The sequence below is a fragment of the Zootoca vivipara genome, chromosome 1, assembly GCF_963506605.1.
Source record: "Zootoca vivipara chromosome 1, rZooViv1.1, whole genome shotgun sequence".
Lineage (NCBI taxonomy): Eukaryota > Metazoa > Chordata > Lepidosauria > Squamata > Lacertidae > Zootoca > Zootoca vivipara.
The window spans coordinates 131,315,236-131,336,581 of record NC_083276.1 but is presented as its reverse complement, the minus strand read 5'-3'; the positions used below and the strand labels follow the sequence as shown (position 1 = coordinate 131,336,581).

The window sequence follows — 21,346 nt, the reverse complement described above, 5'->3', positions numbered from 1 at the left end:
AGAGTTGGAAGAGACCACAAGGGCCATCCAGTCCAAGCCAGTGCTTTATTCTGTACATGAGCCATTGGTTTTCTGTGCTCCCCACTTAGAGAGGAGTTCATAAGCTTTTAACTTCCAATGTCAGTTAACCACAGTTTAACGTTAAGTTGTCATTAATCTGCAACTAGTTAAAACTGCAACTAGTTAAAACAATCTGGTCTCATGGGTTTGAGGTTGGCTAATTTAACCTAATCATAGTTAAGACTAGCTACAGTTTGTCTTGATGCAGATGTAACACTTAACTGTGGAAGGGAAAGCTTCCAAACCTCCTCCTCCCCTCCTCCTAGCCATGCCAGAGGAAGCAGGAAGTAGAGAACAGGCGAGTCTAAAGGTCACTGCAGCTCATTTCTCATAAGAAGAAGCCATGGTTTATCATTAACATCCAAACGAGGCCAATGTCTGTGACAGCTGATATACTTTTGTATTGCATTTTCAAACTCAAGGGAAATTGAGTTTAGAAGTAGTCTGTGTTCATCATTGCTAGCTGTAAAAATCCATTTATGATGGATGTATTAAAATGACTTCATTTTTACTGCCAGACTGAGCTTGTTCACATACCTTTCCCATCATTTATGTAACAAATATTCCTAAAATCAATGGCCTTTAATTGTTGTAAGCGTCTTTGAGAGTAAATGTAGTGAATTTTATAAAAATTCCTTTGAGCAATTCTCATGCATTGTCATGAAGATCAAGACTCACTTTTTATTAATGCAGGTTCTTAATGCTTTCTTATGTGTTTTGCTCTTATCCAATTCAACACTTAGCATGAAGCTTGTAATCATGGACATAAGGAGGTCGTGGAGCTGTTGCTACAACATGGGGCACTCCTGAATGCGGCTGGGTATCAAAATGATTTGCCGCTTCACGATGCTGTCAAGAATGGACATACAAGTATTGTTGAACTACTGCTTCTGCATGGAGCTTCTCGAAATGTAGTGTGAGTACAGGAGAAATTGATTTATCTCTGTATTTTCAAATGAATGAATGGAGGCATACCATTAGATCCTGGTGTTCAGGAATCTTGGGGAACCTATCACCTTCATTCTGAAGTGGTAAACATGTCTGAAGTGCACTGCTTCATCCTACAGGTAGAATGTTTTCCCCTCTAATTAAAAAAAACATCCTATACATAGTAAACAAGGGGGAAAACTAGGCTAGAACAATGCCGTCATCCCCACCCCGGATTCAGGTAGGTAGCCGTGTTGGCCTGACACAGTCGAAATAAATAAATAAAATGTCCAGTAGCACCTTAGAGACCAACCAAGTTTGTTCTGGGTATAAGCTTTCGTGTGCATGCACACTTCTTCAGATACACTGGAACAGAAGTCACCAGACCCTTATGTGGCCCAGACATTGTGGGTGAGATTCAACTAACAAATCCTAGTAGCAGAGAGTGCAGGGACTTCCACTAACACATCAGAGCTCTCCTCCTCCCATGCCATCTGAAATTTGTTCAGGGGTGTGTGCCAAGAGAACCCCAGAACAGTGCACAGGGGGAGGTGAGAGGGGGTTGTTTCATCTCGCAAGTTGAATTCCTCCCCTCATTTTCTATGTGGTGGGAATTTGTATGGAGGGACATCTCATCATGTGGACATTTGGCTGTAGTCTGAAAGTGTATATCCAAGTCACAGGCTTACCCCTTCAGGGAAGAAAAACCTGACAGGAAGTTGATTTGCTGGGAGCTTCCCAGTGACCTTCATGTCATATTATTAGTTTTGCTTAGAGCATTTTTATCCCGCTCTTTACCTGGAGAAAAAAAGGCTCCTGGAGTGACTTGCAGAGGTCAGAAATAAGACAATCCCTGCCCTCCTCAGACCTGCAATCTGAAAGACAGAACACAGAGAGAAAAGGTATGGGGAGAGACGAGGAGGGAAAGCAAACTCCCTCTCTTCAAAGGGAGATGGAAAATCTGATGGGGTGGCTCTGTTTCCTTTGTCTTCCTTTTAACTTAGAAAGCCCCAAATGTCTAGCACCTTAATGTTGCTTCTTACCTGTCCCTGCTGAGGTACATTATGCTACTTCAACCCACCTGTGCTGTCATCAGGCTCCATACATTTGCAGGTGCCTGCCCCATGAGAGCCAGGCTCTTCAAATAGCAATCTAGCTATTTTAAGAATATCGGGCCTTCAGGTGCCTTTTAAAAAGGCTTTTCTAGTGTGTTTATATAAATTGTTAGTACTTCTGTATGCTTCTTCATTTCCAATTGTGGTGAACACTGTGGCCGAGAAATGTTTCAAATGCAGGTTTTGAAGTGACTTCTCTTCATGGTCACCTCTTGGTGTCAAAGACCAGCCTGCATTTGATACCCCTCCCCCAAAGGCCTCATTTCTTATTAGTGGTCAGGAAATAACTGTTTGGCAATGCCTTCTGTCACAGGCGCGGTAGCGGCTACTCTAGAGTAACGACTCCTCCAGGCGTTGTCTTTTCATTCTTTTATTTAGTGCTGATTATTTACAGTGCAGAACAGTACTATGTACATGTTGTCAGTTAGGGGTCAGAACCTCCGAATGGAGATTCGCGCGTTTTCTTCCAGCAAAGTAGTCTCGGGATACTGAATCTCCGCCCCCGTCGTTTCCTCCGCAATTCCGGGGTCGGAGGGATTGGCCTTCTTCCCTTGCTTCCCACTTCCCTTCCCACACTGGGCATGGGCTCCGCTACCTTGCCTGAGCCTCGGACACCACTTCCTGAGTCTCCGCTGGAGACCTCTCCCTCTCCACTAGCACTCGCGCTGGGAGACGAGCTGCTACTTAAGATGGGAGGGACTTGCCTGTAACTTCTGTCCCTCACACCTTCTAAATGCCATATGTAAGTGATAAAGAGCATATATATATTTATTTTGGCCAATAACTAGTAGGGAAGATAGGAAGAAAACAGAGCACATAAAACACAATATAATACGTTAAGAATGCTATTAATTGTAGAGTTAAAACAATGTAAAATACTAAAATACATATATTAAAATGGTATAATTATATGTATAAAAATGTTAAACTAGCATGCTTGGTGGCTAGTCTCCCAAATAGTTGAAGTCACCTGCACTACTTCTGAAACTGGCTCTAAGACCTTTAGAAGTTAGCATGTATTTATTGGTTTGGGATTTACTGATAGAGTGCTGTGTGTGGGTGTGGGTGTTTATGCATGCACATAGATAGGTATTTGAAATACAATTTTAGGTCTTAACACAAATGATAGGAATTGCAACATTTCAGTAGCGACATAGAAAATACGTAGGCTGAGAGGTAAAAAAACGTGTTCTCTGAGTACAAGACCACTTTCAGCTTGCACCCCTTGTAACAGCAGCACTCAGTGCCATTAGCCTGAAACCGAGGGAAGCAGACTGCGATTTGTTCAAAGTAAAGTCATAAAAAAAAGTGTGCTAGGCATGTCTAAACTCTTTGATATGCCTAAAGTAGCTCTTTGGATCCCAACCAGTATAATAAATTGCATGCTTATATAGGCTTTAAGCACATGCACCTTGTTTTCCATGATGAAAACCAAAATGTCTGTTCAGGAACTTAAATGAAGAGAGCAAAGATGAATTCCCCACCCCCACCCCCAAAATCTTATTTTGTAAGAAAATGCCAGAAGGCAGATAATGTATGTTTCTCTGGAAATTGTCAAGTTTTAGTAACTGCTTTTGTAGTTTTTTAACCTTTTCTCCATTTAGCACAGATGTGAAGCTACAAATAGAAAATATTATATGGACCAGTGGACCTATTAATTGCCCTGTTGGCCTAGTTAATTTTTTAAAAGTTAATCTCCTGCACATAGCTAATTCATATTTTATAACTGGATTTTTTTATGTGTTTGCTCCCTTGAATTTCCTGTCTGTCTTGCTTCACAGCCAGCCAAGTGACGTGAAAAATTAGCTCTCTGCATTTGCAATTTCAGTTGCTCATAAAGGCTTTCACTCAGATGGACTCTCTTGCCAGTTTTCCCCCATGCACAATAAGTTTAACATTGGTAAAAGCTGTCTTGTTCCCTTTTTTCTGCATAGAATAATGGGTTCCGTCCAATGCAAGTTTGACTTTGAACACAGTCGAGCTGTTGGGAGCATTTGTTTAGGACCAGGTAGTGCTTTTGACAACAAAGGAACCTCTTTCCTTTGCTTAGAAACTTTTTGACAATCTTTACTTGTCTTTTTCCCTTGACTGTACCTTGTGGTTCCATGTATCATTTGGCCACAGTTTCTATCCCCTTATGGCCATGGACTTTTATCTGCTTGTGGCATAGCTGCTACTGAGTTACTACTGTGTGGAATGGGAAAGTACACTGTTTTCTGCAAAGTTATTCTCATGTGGAGTGAGTCCATTTAAATCCAGCCAGTGAAATCCCATGAAAACTGGAAAATAAGATGGTGGCCCGGTTCAACTCTGTTCATTCTGCCCCTAACCTTAGTGTTGTGAGATCATTTTGTCATCTGAATGATCATTCATGGACCCCTACCTATAAATTGGTGTGCTTCAAAGCAAGGGGTGGCTCGTTGGGTTCTTTCGACGTAACAAAATCAATGAACTTGTCAAACAAATGTTTTATTTATAGTTCTTAAAGTTGCTACTAGTTAATAATATTCATATTTTACCTTCAGTCACAGGCAGTACATGCCTTCCATGGCAGTTTTGTTGACTTCTCAGTCATAATGTTATTTTAAAAAGGCAGCTCTGAACTGCAATACAAAAATTGAACACCAGAGATTCTCCTAGCTTAAGGGGCTACCTCTAGCCGTGGCCAATGCTAGGTTTTTATTAGGAAATATATTCAGTTCAAGATATTTCAAGTAGTAAGTTCACTTTTTGCCTAATTCCTCATGTAATTACATGAAATTATACTTAATTGTTAAACTGAGGGTTGAATTGAACACCTCATTCTTTACCTAATACACATTCCCTTTCTACGTTTGAAAAAAGCGAACAATATCCTACCATCTAGGCAATGTAATTTTGTTACATAGATTACTGAGTCTGCCTGAATTCTGTAGTCTTATAGGACACAGTTGTTGATAATAAATGTTTTAGAATGATGTCCAAGTCAGAGCAGACTTCAATCCATTGATTTAAACAGGTCTGCTCTGTGTATGATCAACACTGCATATTATACTTATATAAATATCAAAGCATGGCTGTGATGTTGTGTGTTTGCCTGCTCCTTGCTCCCCTGCCATGACAACTATGTGGGGTATGTTAAGCTGTGTGTGTGACTGGCCCAAAGTCACCCAATGAGTGACTGGGGATTTGAACCTGGATCTCCTCAGCACCTTAACCACTGCACCACACTGATTCCCTTAATTCTTTTATTATTATTATTTTTTACAAAATGTTTTGCATGATTTAAATAAATCTGACAAATATACCTTCAACTGCTTGAGCACCAGAGCCTGCCTGTAAACTGGGAGCATGGGCATAATTCTGCTTGCGGGTTCCATAGTGATTCAGAGTATGATCTGAAGGCACATGAGGCCGCTGCCTTGCTGAAGCTAAGCAGATGTGGGTCTGGTCAGTACCTGGATGGCTGGCTGCTCTGTATGCTGCCTTGGGTTCCAAGGTGGATAAAATAAAATGCAAAATGGGTGTTGTTTACTTGGTAAGTATCTGGATCAAAATGTCTACTTAGACAAGTGTTTCTCAAACTGTTGTTGGACCACAACTCCCATCATCCCTAGCTAGCAGGATCAGTGGTCAGGGATAATTGGGACTATAATCCAACAGCAGCTGGGGACCCAAGTTTGAGAAACACTGATCCTAGGCTGGGAGCATCTGTGGATGCTGCAGCACCCCTGCAGGTAAAAGTATATAGAATCACAGATTTGATCCTTTTGGCCTTGTATCCTATTGTCCTCAGTGGGAGTTGCTTTCTGAAGCTTCAGGCCAGCTGTTCTACAAGAGACCATTAACGAGATGCTAGGGATCAAACTCTTCTGAGCTGTGGTCTCTCCCTTCACATAAGTGAAAGAGAGCTTATGCTTCTCTCTTTCTCTCTCTCTCTCTCTCCCTCTCCCTCTCCCTCTCTCCCCACCTCCTTCCTACTGCGAGGATGCTATAGCAATATGTCAAAGCACTTCACAGATAGCAGCATCATGCCATCTGTTGTGGCGTTAAGCCAGTGTTTTTATATGTAAACTAATATTTGCTTTCTCTTCTGGGTATGTCATCTGAAGTCTATAGCAGTTGATGTTAAATATAGCCCCTAAATTAAAGTGAGGCCAAATGACTGTGCTGGTGATTTATACTGAAATAGAGGCAACACGGCAGTCCTTAGTGGTTTGAAACTCCCAAGAGTGAAAAGGATTTTAAGCATTGCTGTTTTCATCAGACGCATTTATAATATAACCTGCTCCCGTCTTACTGATGTCACTGGAGGCTGGCAGCACTGTGAAATGAGATGTGAGCCAAGTCCTAAGTAAAATTGTTAAGCAGCAGCAGAGTTCATGGGCTGCTACGTATGCTAGAAGAGCAAACAAGTTGGTGGCTGAACTGGAGCAGATGGCAGTGTGGATCTTTGAGTGGTGGTCTTCCTTTAGAGCCTCATGCCTCCGTGTAAGCTCGGTCAGAAAAGAAAATGAGATGCAGCCCAGGACTACTTGGGAATGAAAGCCACTTAAAACTCTTGGGCAAGTGTTCTAGAAAATGGTTTTCCTTTTTCTGATCAAGTGAATACATTTTCTATATTTTTAAATCTTGAATTCCCACCATATCAAAAGTTCCAATCAGTGTATGATGAGTGTGCAAACAGTAGATCCTTGGCAAGGACTGACTTAATTACAAAGTTTCAAGCTTGTGTACCACCTCCTGCTTTTTATGGTGAATACAGCCGCTTGTTATGCTAAATCCATCTGTCCTAAATTTAGTGCTTTAATTGGGTTTTCATTCAATTTTGCTGTACACTGCATATTAAGAAGGCAGAAAATATATAGTGCAACTGTTTCCAGATAGTTAAGAGTTCAGTCACAACCCTTATTTACTTGAAATCCATCTGTCCTTGTTTTATTTAGTAATATATTTGGTCACAAACCTGTGGATTATGCTGAAACAGAAAATATGAAATCACTTCTGATGCTCCCAGCAAAGAATGACTCTTCTACTACTACTCAGTGTCCAGAAGTAAGTATTAAAACTTTTTTTATTTTTTTTAAAAACCTTTAAACTGAACTTTGGAATTACGTTTTAAGCTTAGCTTTATTGTTTGTGCAAAATGCAGAAATTGAAGCACTCAAGGCAACTTTTAACAATAAAGGCCACACAAACACTAAAACAACAGAAGTTAGGTGGTAATCTGTGAAGCAGAAGCATAAAACCTCATTTAAAATAATAGCCAATCAATAAACAGAGTAAAAAATTAACCAATACAAGGGTAGTAATAATATGAAAGCATCCAAACATATTAGGAATAGGTAAGTAGCTAAATACTATGGGGAATAGCATAACCAATAGCAGCACTATAAACACAAGAGTCATAAAATTCCACCCAACTGGCAAAAATGTTTTCTTTGTTAACTAGGTCAAAGCCATCACAGAAATGATCCAGTGGACTTTCTTTGGCAATGAATTCCCCCCAAAAGCTTTCTTAGTCCACTTACCCATGTACTGTATACATATGTTTTTAAAATCTTTTTTTGGCAAACTGTCACCCTGAAAGAAGGTAACTACTTAACTCTGTTCCACAGAAGTTTCAATATTTGTTCACCAGAAGACTGCTCCTCTGATTCACCACATGTGGCTAAGCAAATGTCAGTTCAAAAGCCTGCTGAATGCGCTCCTGTCATGGAGCCCTAGATCCCGATGAGGCAGTGGACATTGCCCAGTGGATGCCTCACCCCTCTGGCCCTAAGAGAGTGCTGCTGTAGTCTCCTTATGCTGCCAACAGCAGTTGCCTTTTGGGGTTTGGAAAATGTGGGGACTGTGGGATGAGTGTGCTAGCTCCGCCTCCATTCCACCATTTTTTTCACCACTATCAACTCATGGAGGGCAGCTGTCTGAAGTGGGGGACCCTCCATCATCTGAAAGCTCCCTGTATGTTTTGGAAACCTGGCAAAGTTTGTACCTTCTGTTCCCCACAGGTACTTTTTGAACTTGGAAAGAAGATAGCGTCATAATACATATTCCTCTCTGGGAAAGTATTGATAATAATTTATATGTCATTTAATGCCATAACAGACAATACTTTTTTTAATGAAACAGTCCAGTAAAGTGGAGTAGCAATTTCATAGCTACTTGCAGTGTTGGTGTGATATCTAGCTACATGCAGACAGTTTCAAAATCACTTACCTTCAAAATGACTGCTGTGAGCCTAGACCTGTACAGTCTTGGACATCTTGGACCAAGGTCTTCTTAGATCTTCAGGATATGAGAAAGCAAATGTAATGTGTGAGGTTAGGTGCTGTAAGAATCTGCACGAGTTAGATTCTTTTATGTACTGATAGAGGGGTTAGCCAGCTTTATTTTTTTTAAAAAAAAGTCCTGCACAATTTCCCCATTTGCTTAAAACGATCAAGTTCCTTATGTTACTATACATATCATTAAAGGCTCATGAATGTGTCCTCATATGAACCGGAATCTCCATGGACGGAATTGCCGTAGGTCACAGAACTGACTGCAAGAAGCGACAGCTGTATTTGTGGAGAGCCTAGCTTGTGCTAGACATTCTCAGGGGAGAGAGGCAAAATTTATTCTGCTCAGGTCTTTACACGAGGGATGGCCACTGTCTGCGTCCCACCTAAATTGAGCCTTCGGCGGGAGCCATAAAAAAGGTGATAACACGTATCAGCAATGGTATCCCAGCTACAGTATATTATAAGAGCTCAGGCATAACACTGTACACAGTTACTTGCATTTACATATACAGTACATGTGAAATGAAGACAAAGGCAGCACTCAATAGCTCCCTTTCTTTCATCTTGCAAAACTATTTTCTTTTTCTTACCATTGAAATGACATGCAAACTCTTAAAAAGGTAAAGGGACCCCTGACCATTAGGTCCAGTCATGGTCGACTCTGGGGTTGCGACGTTCATCTCGCTTTACTGGCTGAGGGAGCTGGTGCACAGCTTCCGGGTCATATGGCCAGCATGACTAAGCTGCTTTTGGCGAACCAGAGCAGTGCACGGAAACGCTGTTTACCTTCCCGCACTTTGACATGCTTTCGAACTGCTAGGTGGGCAGGAGCTGGGACTGAACAACAGGAGCTCACCCTGTCGCGGGGATTCGAACCGCCGACCTTCTGATCGGCAAGCCCTAGGCTCTGTGGTTTAGACCACAGCGCCACCCGCGTCCCTATGCAAACTCTTTAAAAGGTAAAGGGACCATTAGGTCCAGTCGCAGAAGACTCAGGTTGCTCATCTTGCTTTACTGGCCGAGGGAGCCGGCGTACAGCTTCCGGGTCATGTGGCACCAAGCAAAAACATTCCTCTTCATTCAGGCCTTTGTCTGGCTGAGCAATCTGGCCTGTAAAATGTTTCTGTGGGGGTTGTTATTAGTAGTAGCTGTTGTTGTTATTGTTGTTTTGTGATGTATTTTGAATTTTTATACTGTAAACTGCCCTTCAATCTTTGGTTGAAGGGCAGTATATAAATGTAATTAATAATAATGCATCTTGATTCAATTACCGGGGACCAGGTAAAATTGCATTGGGGACTAGCAGTTGGCTGCCCCTGGCTTACACTTCTGCCTTCTGGTATGGGTGTATTTTGTCTCATAATTTTATGCTGATTTTCACGGGCAATGAAATCCATCATCATGTGACAGACTTCAGGTCATGCAATGGGGTGTCTCCTTCCTTTCCTCCTCCCTGCAGTCCACTGCTCTTCCCAAAATCTACTCTGGGTCCCCCAATCCTCCACAGTAGGTTTTGGTGTCTGTGGAGAAGCAGTAGGAGGAACACAAGCAGAAATCTGTTCTGCTCATTCACAGACACCATTGAATTTCACCAAGACATTTTCACATATCCTCCTATTAAAATTGTATCTAGGTTCAGAAGGCCAACTATGTAAAACTTAAATGACTGGAAACTGCCATAAGACCCTTGTTGTCTCTTTAGTGCTGCTTTGTTAGATTTCATCAATATTTGTTTTTCTGTCTATTTGCGTCCTGCAGGGCTCCCATGAATTGTGTTCATGTCAAAATAGTTATTTCTTATTTAATAGAAATGTCAAGTAGAGATTAGTTGCTCCTTCAAAAGGAAAAGATGCTGGCTTTATGTAGGACTTGACACTTTCCCCTTTTTGTCCTTGCAAAGCAATTAAGCCTAAATCAGCCCAGAGAAGGACCTGTTGTTCTCCTTGGAAGTGGTCTTAATCCAGTTCAGCAGCAGTTGTTGAGTAAATTGGCAAAGGTTCTGAAAGCTAGAATATGTACGGCATTTAATAGCACAGGTAAGTTTTATGACTGTCTCTGCCCTTTTTATTTAAATTTAGTTTGTGCAAGGACTTAAGAACCTCACTTTCAAAATGTTAACTAAAATATTAACAATTAATTAACAAACTGGGGGTAGTGTTTCGTTTGCTATTATATTATATATATCTTTGTTTTTATACTTTAAATTTCCCTGTGATCCTTGGCTGAAGGGCAGTATATAAATTTTATAATTTTAGTTAAACAAGCAAGGAGTCCTAAACAGCCACAAATGTTCTAATTTCTGAGGGCATTTCCTCCCTTTCCTTGTGTTTCATACGGGTCTCTCTGAAAGTGCCCTCTGTACATTAAGGAGGATATGCTGAGAGACATTAGGCAAATATAGACAGGATCTAAAGTGTAGTGGACTTTTCAGCTCTCCCCCTCCCCACACTTTGGGCTGCTGGTGAAAGGAATATTTCCTCCCCTTCTGCACCTCTGGAAGCGCATTCTACTCATAACTGGCAAGCTTGCATCATGGCCTATGTAGAGCTTTTTATTTAGACCTGGATTTTGTGAACTGAAAAAATAGGGGATATATAGGTAAGGTAAAGGGACCCCTGACCATTAAGTCCAGTCGTGAACGACTCTGGGGTTGCGGCGCTCATCTTGCATTATTGGCCGAGGGAGCTGGTGTACAGCTTCCAGGTCATGTGGCCAGCATGACAAAGCCACTTCTGGCGAACCAGAGCAGTGCATGGAAATGCCATTTACCTTCCCGCCGGAGCGGTACCCCGTGAAGGCCTTCCCCCTAAGGTCAGAGAAATCAACTCCCTATGGGGTGCAGAAAACAGCCAGCCTAGAAAACTACTGCTCCTCTCCCTGTGCATTATTTCTCCACTCGTGTGTGAGGGTGTTTTTGCCTCTGAATGGCATTTCCCTATGGACCTGAAATAGCAGTGGTGACTTGTAAACAGGGATCTGACTTGCGTCTTACATTTTTTTACATGATACGTGGCACATAAGTAGTTAATATTACTGGGGGTTCATATAATCTGTCTTCTGTTTTAGTGACACATGTTGTTATCCCTGAGAATTCTACACGCAGTACTATGAAGTGCATGCTGGCTGTTTTGACTGGATGCTGGATCTTGACATTTCAGTGTAAGTAACCAGATGGTCTTGTGACAAAAAATGTACATGTTTTGACATAAGGGGTAAAGACAATATGAATACATCAATAATGCTTTAAAAGCCTGGGGTTCTTTGTTAGGTGAATGACAAGAATTCAGTGCTAAATGTTACTCCATCTGTTGAAAATGTGTAGTGCCTCCTATTATTGTTAATGGGATGCCACTGAGTTAATCAGAGCTTTTTGCTTGTAAGTAGGGAATGCAGCTGTTAACTTTTTGGTTTATTAGTGAAGACATTTGACAGCTTAAGGGAAAAAGAACGAAAATAATGAATCTGCTGATGAGAGGAACATCCCAGTAGCTGAGAGCTTTGCTTCTACCTGAGCTTGTTGGCACCTGCCTGTCTCAGGAGACAATGGAAGAGTGTGCCTTCAGGAATAAAGTCAAACCATCAGAGCATTACAGCACATGATGTGGCTGAGCAGGTTATAGTTATATGTAGAACTGCTTTTCTTCCTATTATCTTCTTTTTTAGCTGATGCTAAAGATCTAACTATGCTGTTTTCAAATGCCAAATAGGCACCACCCCTTTCCATATTAATTTCTCTGTCATTTTCATTTTTGTTTAGTCGTTTAGTCGTGTCCGACTCTTCGTGACCCGATGGACCATAGCACGCCAGGCATTCCTGTCTTGCACTGCCTCCCGCAGTTTGGTCAAACTCATGTTCGTAGCTTCGAGAACACTGTCCAACTATCTCGTCCTCTGTCGTCCCCTTCTCCTTGTGCCCTCCATCTTTCCCAACATCAGGGTCTTTTCCAGGGAGTCTTCTCTTCTCATGAGGTGGCCAAAGTATTTTCATTAATGATGTGCTATGACACATTGAAGTGCAGTTTTTAAGATGCAGGGTTACTCCTTTGAGTTGCTGCCCAAAAAGATTTGGCACACAGTTTAAATGACTTGAGTGAAGTTCAGGATTTTTTAAAGAACAGTTTAATTGAACAACATAGGGAAAAAAAGAAAAAGAAAAGGTATACTACATCATTATAAGAGTTAACAAGTCCAATTCCATATATACTTACCTAATAAATAGGTATCATTATTATCTGAACACATATACGTTTATTTTTAACCTACTGTATTATGTATAAATGCATTTCAGAGGACATTATTCTTGTCCGTGAAAAGTCTATGTTTATAAACAATCTGTTCATAAGTTGCAAGTGTAGTCATATATTCAATCCATTGATTAAATGGAGCTGTACACATTTTTTCTAGTGCATCAGCATCAGTCTTTTGTCCATAGTGTGTTGTTGTTGTTAATAATAAAAATGTTAGTTAGTTAGTTTGTTAATTTTGTATATAGCCCTTCATGTGAAAATCACAGGGCTGTTTGCAACACAAAAATACAAAGTGAGAACACAAAATACGTAAGAAAACAAACTGATAATTCCAGTTCCACAAACACATTTAAAAAGCCATAGATTATTTAATCAGGCCAAGGTCTGTTTATTGAGAAATGTTTTTGTCCAGCGCCTAAAGATACGTAATGAAGGCTCCAGGCTATCCTCTTTGGGGAGAGCATAATTCTTAAAGAAGAGATTTTTCTTTAAAAAATATAAAGCGGTATAGAAATGAAGAAATAATAATAATAATAGTAATAATAATTCCACAAACAGGGAGCCACTGCACAAAAGGCCCATTCTCATGTCGTCGCCCTCTGGACTCATGGAGGGGGCACATAAAGAAGGGCCTGAGCTTGGGTCAATTTATATGGAGAGAGGTGGTCCTTGAGGTATTGTGGTCCTGAGCCTTTTAAGGCTTTATAGGTAAAAACCAGAACTTTGAATTGGGCCCAGAAACTATTTGACAGCCAATTGGGCCAGGATCGGTGTAATATGCTCAAAGCATCTTGCCCTGGTGAACAACCCAGTTGGCAAATTTCTGCAGTGGATATCAGTGGATATCGATCTTGACATCAATGAAGTGGGGAACTTCAGGAGTGTGGTACAAGGTGGCGTTGTGGGTTAAACCACAGAGCCTAGGGCTTGCCGATCAGAAGGTTGGTGGTTTGAATCCCTGCGACGGGGTGAGCTCCTGTTGCTCGGTCCCAGCTCCTGCCAACCTAGCAGTGCGAAAGCACCTCGAAGTGCAAGTAGATAAACAGCGGGAAGGTAAGCAGTGTTTCCGTGGCGCTGCTCTAGTTCACCAGAAACGGCTTTGTCATGCTGGCCACATGACCTGGAAGCTGTATGCCCGCTCCCTTGGCCAATAATGCGAGATGAGCGCTGCAACCCCAGAGTCGGTCACTACTGGACCTAATGGTCAGGGGTCCCTTTTTACCTTTACTTTACCACTTTCAAAAAATACATCCAACATAGAGTTTTATACTCATTTAATGAGGTATGGATTTACTTATTAGTACAGTCCTGCCTCTTAATATTCTCAGCTTAGTAAGCAACATGCTACTTTAAAAAGTCAGTGATTCTCCTCCCTGGTGGGAAATGTTAGGAATAACTCATGGGGTCTGATGCAGCTAAGTGCCTGTAATTAACACCATGGCTCCATCTGTTCCCACCAGTCTTTGTTATTAGTCTTCTTCAGAGTCATTACACATTAAAGATTGTTATAACAAATAATTGGACTCCTGCTGATGAAACATTTGTCTAGGAAAAATGGTTCCCCTCTTACTCTTGCTTATTTATCATACCTTCTGTTTGGCAATTGCCAAAGTCCACTTGGACATAACTGAGGAATAAATCTCATCAGAGTGCTCACGCAACGTTTTATGATCCAATCTTAAGAGTTGCTGTGCCAGCAAATAAGTGCTTGGGAAAGGACATAATGGGTGCTGCTTAGAGGCACACTTGCCTAAGTTTATTTGAAAGCAATAGGATTCCAGCTGAATACCTTGGTTTCATCTAGAACCTAATGTTTCCTGAAATACTTTTAAACAGCACAACACTCTTAAGTCACCACATCATGCCAGCATGTCATGGACATCAGTATCTGCAAGTGTTCACTGTTGAGAACACTGTTAAGAACAGTTTCAGGTTAAGAACAGACCTCCGGAACGAATTAAGTTTGTAGCTAAAGGTACCACTGTACAGGGGGGTGGGGGTGGGAGAATACATGAGCCCAATGTTTATTATGGGTGACCAGGCACATGATATTGAATAGAATAATATCTGAGTCAGGAGAGCCTGTGGATGATCAGGACTGTTGTTGGGCGCAGCCATGGATTTGATGAGGGCCAATAAACTGAGCTTGAACCCTGGGAAGATGGCGACACTGTGGTTGGTAGTTCCCATGTCTGGAAGTTTGGCCAGTTGTCTCTTCTGGCTGAGGTGGCTCTTCCTCTGAAAGGAGAGGCTTGGAGTGTGTGGGTGCTCCTGGATCCATCTTTATCACTGGAGACTCAGGTAGCCTCTTGACTAGGAGTGCCTTTTGCCAGGCAAGGCTGGTATACCAACTACAGTTGTTCTTAGGCAGTCCTAGTCTGGCACAGTGGTTTATGTTTTGGCAGCCTCAGGACTTGATTATTGCAATGTGCTCTACGTGGGCTACCCTTTAGCCTCGTCCAAAGGCTTCAGCTGGTGCAAAATGCTATGGCTAGACAGTTGATAGGAACAGACAATCGCCAGCAGATAGCTCCAGTGTTTAAAACCTTGCACTGGCTGGTCATATGCTACAGGGCCAGGTTCAGGGTTCTTGCATTAGTTCAGAAGGCCCTTGAGAACGTGATACCTAAGGGTCCACCTGATTCCTGATTCCCCTGCTTGGTTTTTGAGGTCTTCAGGGAAGCTGCTGTTTAGAGTTCCCACTGGCTCAGAAGCACAGCTTGTATCCACTATGAGCCATGCATTCAGTATTGTGGGCCCAATTTTAGGGAACTTCCTTCCAATCAAGGTCAGGTAGCCCCCCTTCCTGTCGAACTTGCAGTACCGTGTTTCTCATATTATAAGACACGTCTTATATTTATTTTTTCCTCAAAAAAACACACTATGGCTTATTTTCAAGGGATGTCTTATTTTTTTCCTCCTCCTCCTGCCGCGGCCGGCATTGCTGCTGCTCCTATCACTATGTCTTATTTTCGGGGTATGGCTTATATTCTTTGAATGCTTAAAAATCCTGCTATGGCTTATTTTATGGGGATGCCTTAAAATATGAGAAACAGGGTATCTTACAGAAGACTCCATTTTTATTCCAGGCATTTTAACGTGAGTTCTGATTTTACAATTTTAACTGATTTCTATTAGCATTGTGTTGAGTTTCTTGTACGCCATTTATAGACAATTGTAATTAAATTGTATATGAATTGTCTAAATAAATAAACAAATGAATGTATTGGATTAGAGCTATCAAAATATATTTGATAATTTGGGGATCCTGGAACTGCCAGTAAAAAAAGATATTGGGTAGCAAAACTGAACTAGACCTCAGATAGAACTGAACGAGATGGCCCAAGTGTTTGTGTTAAAAACTGAGCACGGCTCTCTGGAATCAACAGGGTCATGGACTTCAGTGCATTCTAAGTCTACTTTTTCTGCTCCCTCAGTCTCAATTTTGTGACAAAGTTACCTTGGCTTCCACTACCATAGTCAGTCCTTTTTTGAGTGGATGAGCTTCTGCTGGAAGGATGGAGTGCGGCTTCCCCTCCAGTGAGGGACAATGTTTGTATTATCATATCCTAATCCTCATGGATTTGGATAATGAATCAGTGAACAGTGGTAGAATATGTTTTCTGATTCAATTATCAACACTAAATGCTCTTAGCATGTGATTAGCTGTTGGAATTGAACCAATGCATACAGTTGATTTAACTCAGGCATCCCCAAACTTCGGCTCTCCAGATGTTTTGGACTACAATTCCCATCTTCCCTGACCACTGGTCCTGTTAGCTAGGGATCATGGGAGTTGTAGGCCAAAACATCTGGAGGGCCGCAGTTTGGGGATGCCTGATTTAACTTAATAAATCAATGCTTGGATAACTGAATGCTGCAACTGTCTCCAAAAACTCATAGCTAAAATGCAGCCATTTTAAAAGAATTTTTTGTTAAAGAACAAAACATCTTACTTGCATTATAGGCACCAAAGAAGGCTGCCATAATTTGTCATAATTTGTGCTTCTGATCACCTTCCTTCTTGGCAAAAATTCAGCAATATGTGAAGCTTAATCTCAACCTGGATGCAGTAGAATAATGTATGCTGTATCCTACCCTCATCATAGTCCCAGAAATAGCCACAACAATGAAATAATGGGAAGGAATATAGAAGACATGCCCCAAGGCAACAGAGGCAGACAACACTGCCACAAATGAATTTTTGTGCCTTTAGCAGTATAGTAGTTACTATACTCCACCAGGCTTACATAGAAGTGGGGAAGAAGGAGAAAGTTGAACCTTTTGTATGACTTACTGTACTGTTTCACATTGTTCATGCTGTTACCATCATAATTTGAAATTTTTCTAAGCTGGAAGTTTCTCACTTGCATCAGGTGCTATAAAGAATATAGCTTGAATGCAGATAATTGCATGGTGTTCCGTACAGACACTACTGCTTTCCTATCCCGACCGCTGCCAATCCAGTGGTATGCACCCACATTTGTCCCAAAGCTTCTGAGCTCAGACGTTTCTCAGCTGGAGCCAGAGTGGGGGGAATTGGTAATACTCCCCTTGTGCAAGTAGAATTTTATAGCCAAGCCAGTTAATCCTTACATTGCTACCATGATTCTTTCCAGTCCTTTTGATTTCCTTTGATTTCCTCTCTCCTTGAACAATGTTTGTATGATATGGAGACAGTACCGGTAGTTTATAAAACATCAGTGCATTCATTGTCTGCAAGCCCTGTCAGCTAAGGCGACTCTCGCCCTTCCCCATTATGCAAAACTGAATTATTTAGAGTTGATTTTAAATGCAGCAATCCAAACCCATCGTCTGTTCACACACAATTCCTCTTAGGACTAATTATCTGAAGTGCAAAAAGAATCAGTGTGCTAAAAATCATGATCAAGACCAACTGGCAGGTTAGGAGAGTTTATCCAGAAATAGAAATCTAAAAGCAAACCTAGCCATCAAGGGTGGGCACTCAAACTCAGGTACACACACTTTGACTTGCAGTTATTTCAATGCCTGTAAAGATTTTTCCAAAACTATTCACCCACTTTTTTTGTTTAGATCGTGTCATGTCCCCTCCATAAATCCCTACTCTTTCTGCTCCTGGATCAAGCACAAACCCCTTCACCCCCCCAGTTAAGGCCCTCGGTGGCACTGCCCACACCTGATAGCCCTTCATTCCCCTGTGAAATATCCCAATATCTGTCTGCTTATGGCATTCTCTTCTTAAGCTTCTCAGGTCCCCTTCTCCCTCAAACAACTCTGCTCTTTCTTTGCTGTGTGTCTCCCAGAGCCACCTACATGATGCTGCAGCCTAATCTCTTCCTTCAAATCCTACTCAAAATAAAAACCCTTTTGTTGAGAAGCTTTTGACTTACCACTCAGCCCTGAGGAAAGTGTTGTTGTGGCTCAGTGATGGAGCATATGCTTTGTATGCAGAATGTCCCAGGTTCAATCTCTGAGTAGTGTTAGGCTATTTAAAACTCCTGTCTGAAATCCTGAAGAGCTGTGCCAGCCACTCTTCTGTTTTGACTTTGTATAAGACAACATGCAGTGTAACGAACAAGTTCATCTACTCCCACTGTTTATCCTCTCCTCCTTTCTTCCTTCTTTTAATTTATTTTTTATTGAAACTTTTCAGCATCGACTGCAACAATTGCTTGACATACGGGTCCTTCTTTCAAGCCAACCGTGTTCCATTCTGTTCTATAATGTCTGGTCATTCTGTCGGTTTGATTTTTGCCTTTTGTTTTCAGGATGACTTGCCCTAGTGTTGCTATCGCTTCCTACAGTGTTTCTTTTATCAGCATAAAATAAATCACTACATTTCCTCCTCTGTCCATCTTTTCTTCCAAATTGCAGGGGTAGATGCCTGCCTGAAGACAAGTGCTCGGGAGCAAGAAGAGAAGTATGAAATAGATGGTGGTGCACGCCAAGGCCGACTGAACAAAGAGCAGCTGGTGAGAGCCACTTTGTTAACCTTCAAGTTTGCTTTTGGAGCCCATATGACGTTGTTGTTGTAGCCCTTTACTATTTTCCACCTGTGCAGACTAAGGAAAGTAAAGGTGTATACTTTATTCCAGCACTTGGTTTTGAGAAGTGGTGGACAGCTGCTAACTTCCCAAAGCGATTTTGACCTGTTAATGGATTTGTGTTGTCATATGTGCTGCTAAATCTTTTCAGTGCTTTCAAGGTAAGTCTGGGAAACATTTATGCAAGATGCTGGCCTGAACCACCAAGAGCTGAAGCTTTCACCCTTCACCAACCCTTGGTACCCCAGGGGTTTTGGTTTTGTGTTTTTGTTCTTGTACAGCTTTCAGTTCTTACTGAGAAGAAATTGCATCTGAATTGGGAAAATATAGCTTAAACAATTTCCTATTTAGCTTTCCATTTTGGTTATTTTCTTGGTTGTGAAATCTCTTGAGATTACTTTGTAACCCTTTTTAGTTAATTATCTATGACTAGAGGCAAAGGTCTGGGTGGTTGTTTTTCATCAGTATATGAAATTCAGCTCTTCACACTCTGCATGAATTCCCAACAACAACCATTTCTGTTCTGATACTCTATATCAGGCACGTCCAACAACCAAGACACAGTGAGGGGGGCGGAGACTTTAAGTTGTTTTTTTATCACACGATCAATTGGCACCCCAAGATTGCCCACAATCCACCACAGTCATCCAGGGATCTACCTGTCGATCGTGTGGTTGGACAACCCTACTCCATATTGTAACTTTTGTCCATTCTATCTGTCTCCCACCTTTCCCGTACCATAGCACAACTCTTCATGTTCCTAGGGATGCTGAGACCATGATATCTCCTATTGCCCTTTTCTGCTACCCTCCTTGGGGTTTCCTGTCAATTAACTCCCCTATTTAATATACCCCCCCCAAAAAGCAATTCTCAGTCCTTGGCCACCCTTAGACTCCTGCCTCTTGTCTCCTCTCTAACTTCCTTTCAATAGTACATAGTCTTTGTCTGCTGGGCAGATGTAAGGTATTTTTCCCCGGTCAAACTGACCTCATTTTCCAAACAAAAGTTGCACTGTTTGTCAGTATTCTGTTGCTGAGCAATTGCTTTCCTGCTGAGCAGTTACTTTGCAACCATGTCGGCCACATCAGCCAGTGGCTTGGCAGCGTGATAGGTGGGCAAGAGCCAGTTGCTGTTTTTAAGACTGTTGTTCATACAGAGTATGATGGGGGACTTCACTTTGGACTTCAACAGAGAGAGAGATGTATTGTAAGGGAAACTGTATTACAGCTTTGGGGTTTTTTTAAATCTGACTGTTTGTGTGTGACCAACTCTTCATATTTTTTCCCTTTCTTTATTTTAGTTGCCAAAGTTGTTTGATGGCTGCTACTTCTATTTTTTGGGAATGTTTAAGGAGCACAGCAAAGATGATCTGAAGGAATTGGTGAAAGCAGGTGGAGGACAGATACTGCTGAGGAAACCCAAATCGGATAGTGATGTGACACAGACAATCAATACTGTAGCCTATCATGCTGAGATTGCTTCTGACCAGAGTTCCTGCACACAGTATATAATCTATGATGGCTCTTCTAACTACAAGCCAGAGAAAATTCGGCAAGGAAAGGTTTGGGAGGCGCCGTCTAAATGGCTTATAGACTGTGTCGTGTCATTTCAGCTATTACCTGTTAAGAAATAAAAAAATTCCAGCATCGTGATGCTAGAATCTTTAGCGCAGTCCTGCTTTTCAGGCAGATTGAAATTATGTACCTCAACCTAGAAACAACTATTAAGCAACAGATTCACTTCATTTATATCATGATTTTGGGGGTGGAGGACACACATTCTAGATTTAGTTAGACTCTATACAATTTAGACCCCTTTAATGGCAGACTTTTTTTTTAAGGAAAATCATTGAAATGTTAGTTCAAGTTAGGATTCTAATAGCAGTAATATTTAAATTAAGACCAGAGTTTGTGCAGAGGTGAGAAGGTATGGCCCTCAAGTTGTTGCTGGGTTCCAGCCCACACCAGCCCTCGTGGCCAGTGGTCAGGACTATGATGGGAGTTGTAGTCCAGCTGAAGGAGTTGTAGTCTCAGCTTTTCCATTCCTGGAAAAGTAGGGCCTCAGCGTTTCCATTCCTGAATTGAAATACAATTTGTATGCAGTTTATCATTCCTGGTTTTAATAATAGTAGTAGTAGAGCAAATTTCTGAGCACACAAGTCAACTTAAAGCTAACATTTTTAAACCTTTAGCACATGTCTGCACAAAATATCTCCTGTGTGCTTACTATTATAGGGCATATTCTGAAATGATGGTCATTTTACACTGAAATCCTGTGTTTGCCTCCAGTATCACTTTGGCTGCTCCAATCTCTTTATTAGATAAAGTGCTGAGAGCAATGATATAAACTACCTACTAAAACAGTTGTTAAAGCTTTCCCCTCTATTTTGCTTATAGTGAAACAGACACTAGCATTGGTTTTGCCAGATGTTTAAATGGGTTATTCTTATGTTTGTAATCATGATTTCTGTGTTCTTTCTTATGCTACAATTATGTTCAGTATGTCATCGGTGATAAATCATGACTTGAAGCATTGGTCTGTGAGTCTTTTTGTATGTATGAATGCTGTGTAAGTGGCAGGTTGGGAGAGACAGGCAAATCGCCGCAGATGACTGGAAGGATGGAAGTGAATCCATCTCCACTCCAAGACCCTGCGCATTTGGAGAGTTGCTACAGCTCAGAGCTGTCACACCACAAGTAATGCTTGAC

At 41.5% G+C, this 21,346-nt stretch overlaps 1 protein-coding gene across 1 annotated transcript in view; it reads left to right on the top strand.

Annotated features, from left to right (window-relative positions):
- The window catches only part of BARD1 (BRCA1 associated RING domain 1), a 70,428-nt gene extending 49,957 nt beyond the window's left edge, over window positions 1-20,471 (top strand). The window contains exons 6-11 of the mRNA XM_035138954.2: window positions 804-976; window positions 7,028-7,136; window positions 10,266-10,401; window positions 11,432-11,524; window positions 18,469-18,566; window positions 19,939-20,471. Of these exons, the coding sequence (XP_034994845.2) occupies window positions 804-976; window positions 7,028-7,136; window positions 10,266-10,401; window positions 11,432-11,524; window positions 18,469-18,566; window positions 19,939-20,271 (942 nt within the window). The 3' untranslated portion in view covers window positions 20,272-20,471. The remainder of the gene's footprint in view (window positions 1-803; window positions 977-7,027; window positions 7,137-10,265; window positions 10,402-11,431; window positions 11,525-18,468; window positions 18,567-19,938) is intronic.
- Window positions 20,472-21,346: the final 875 nt, after the last annotated feature.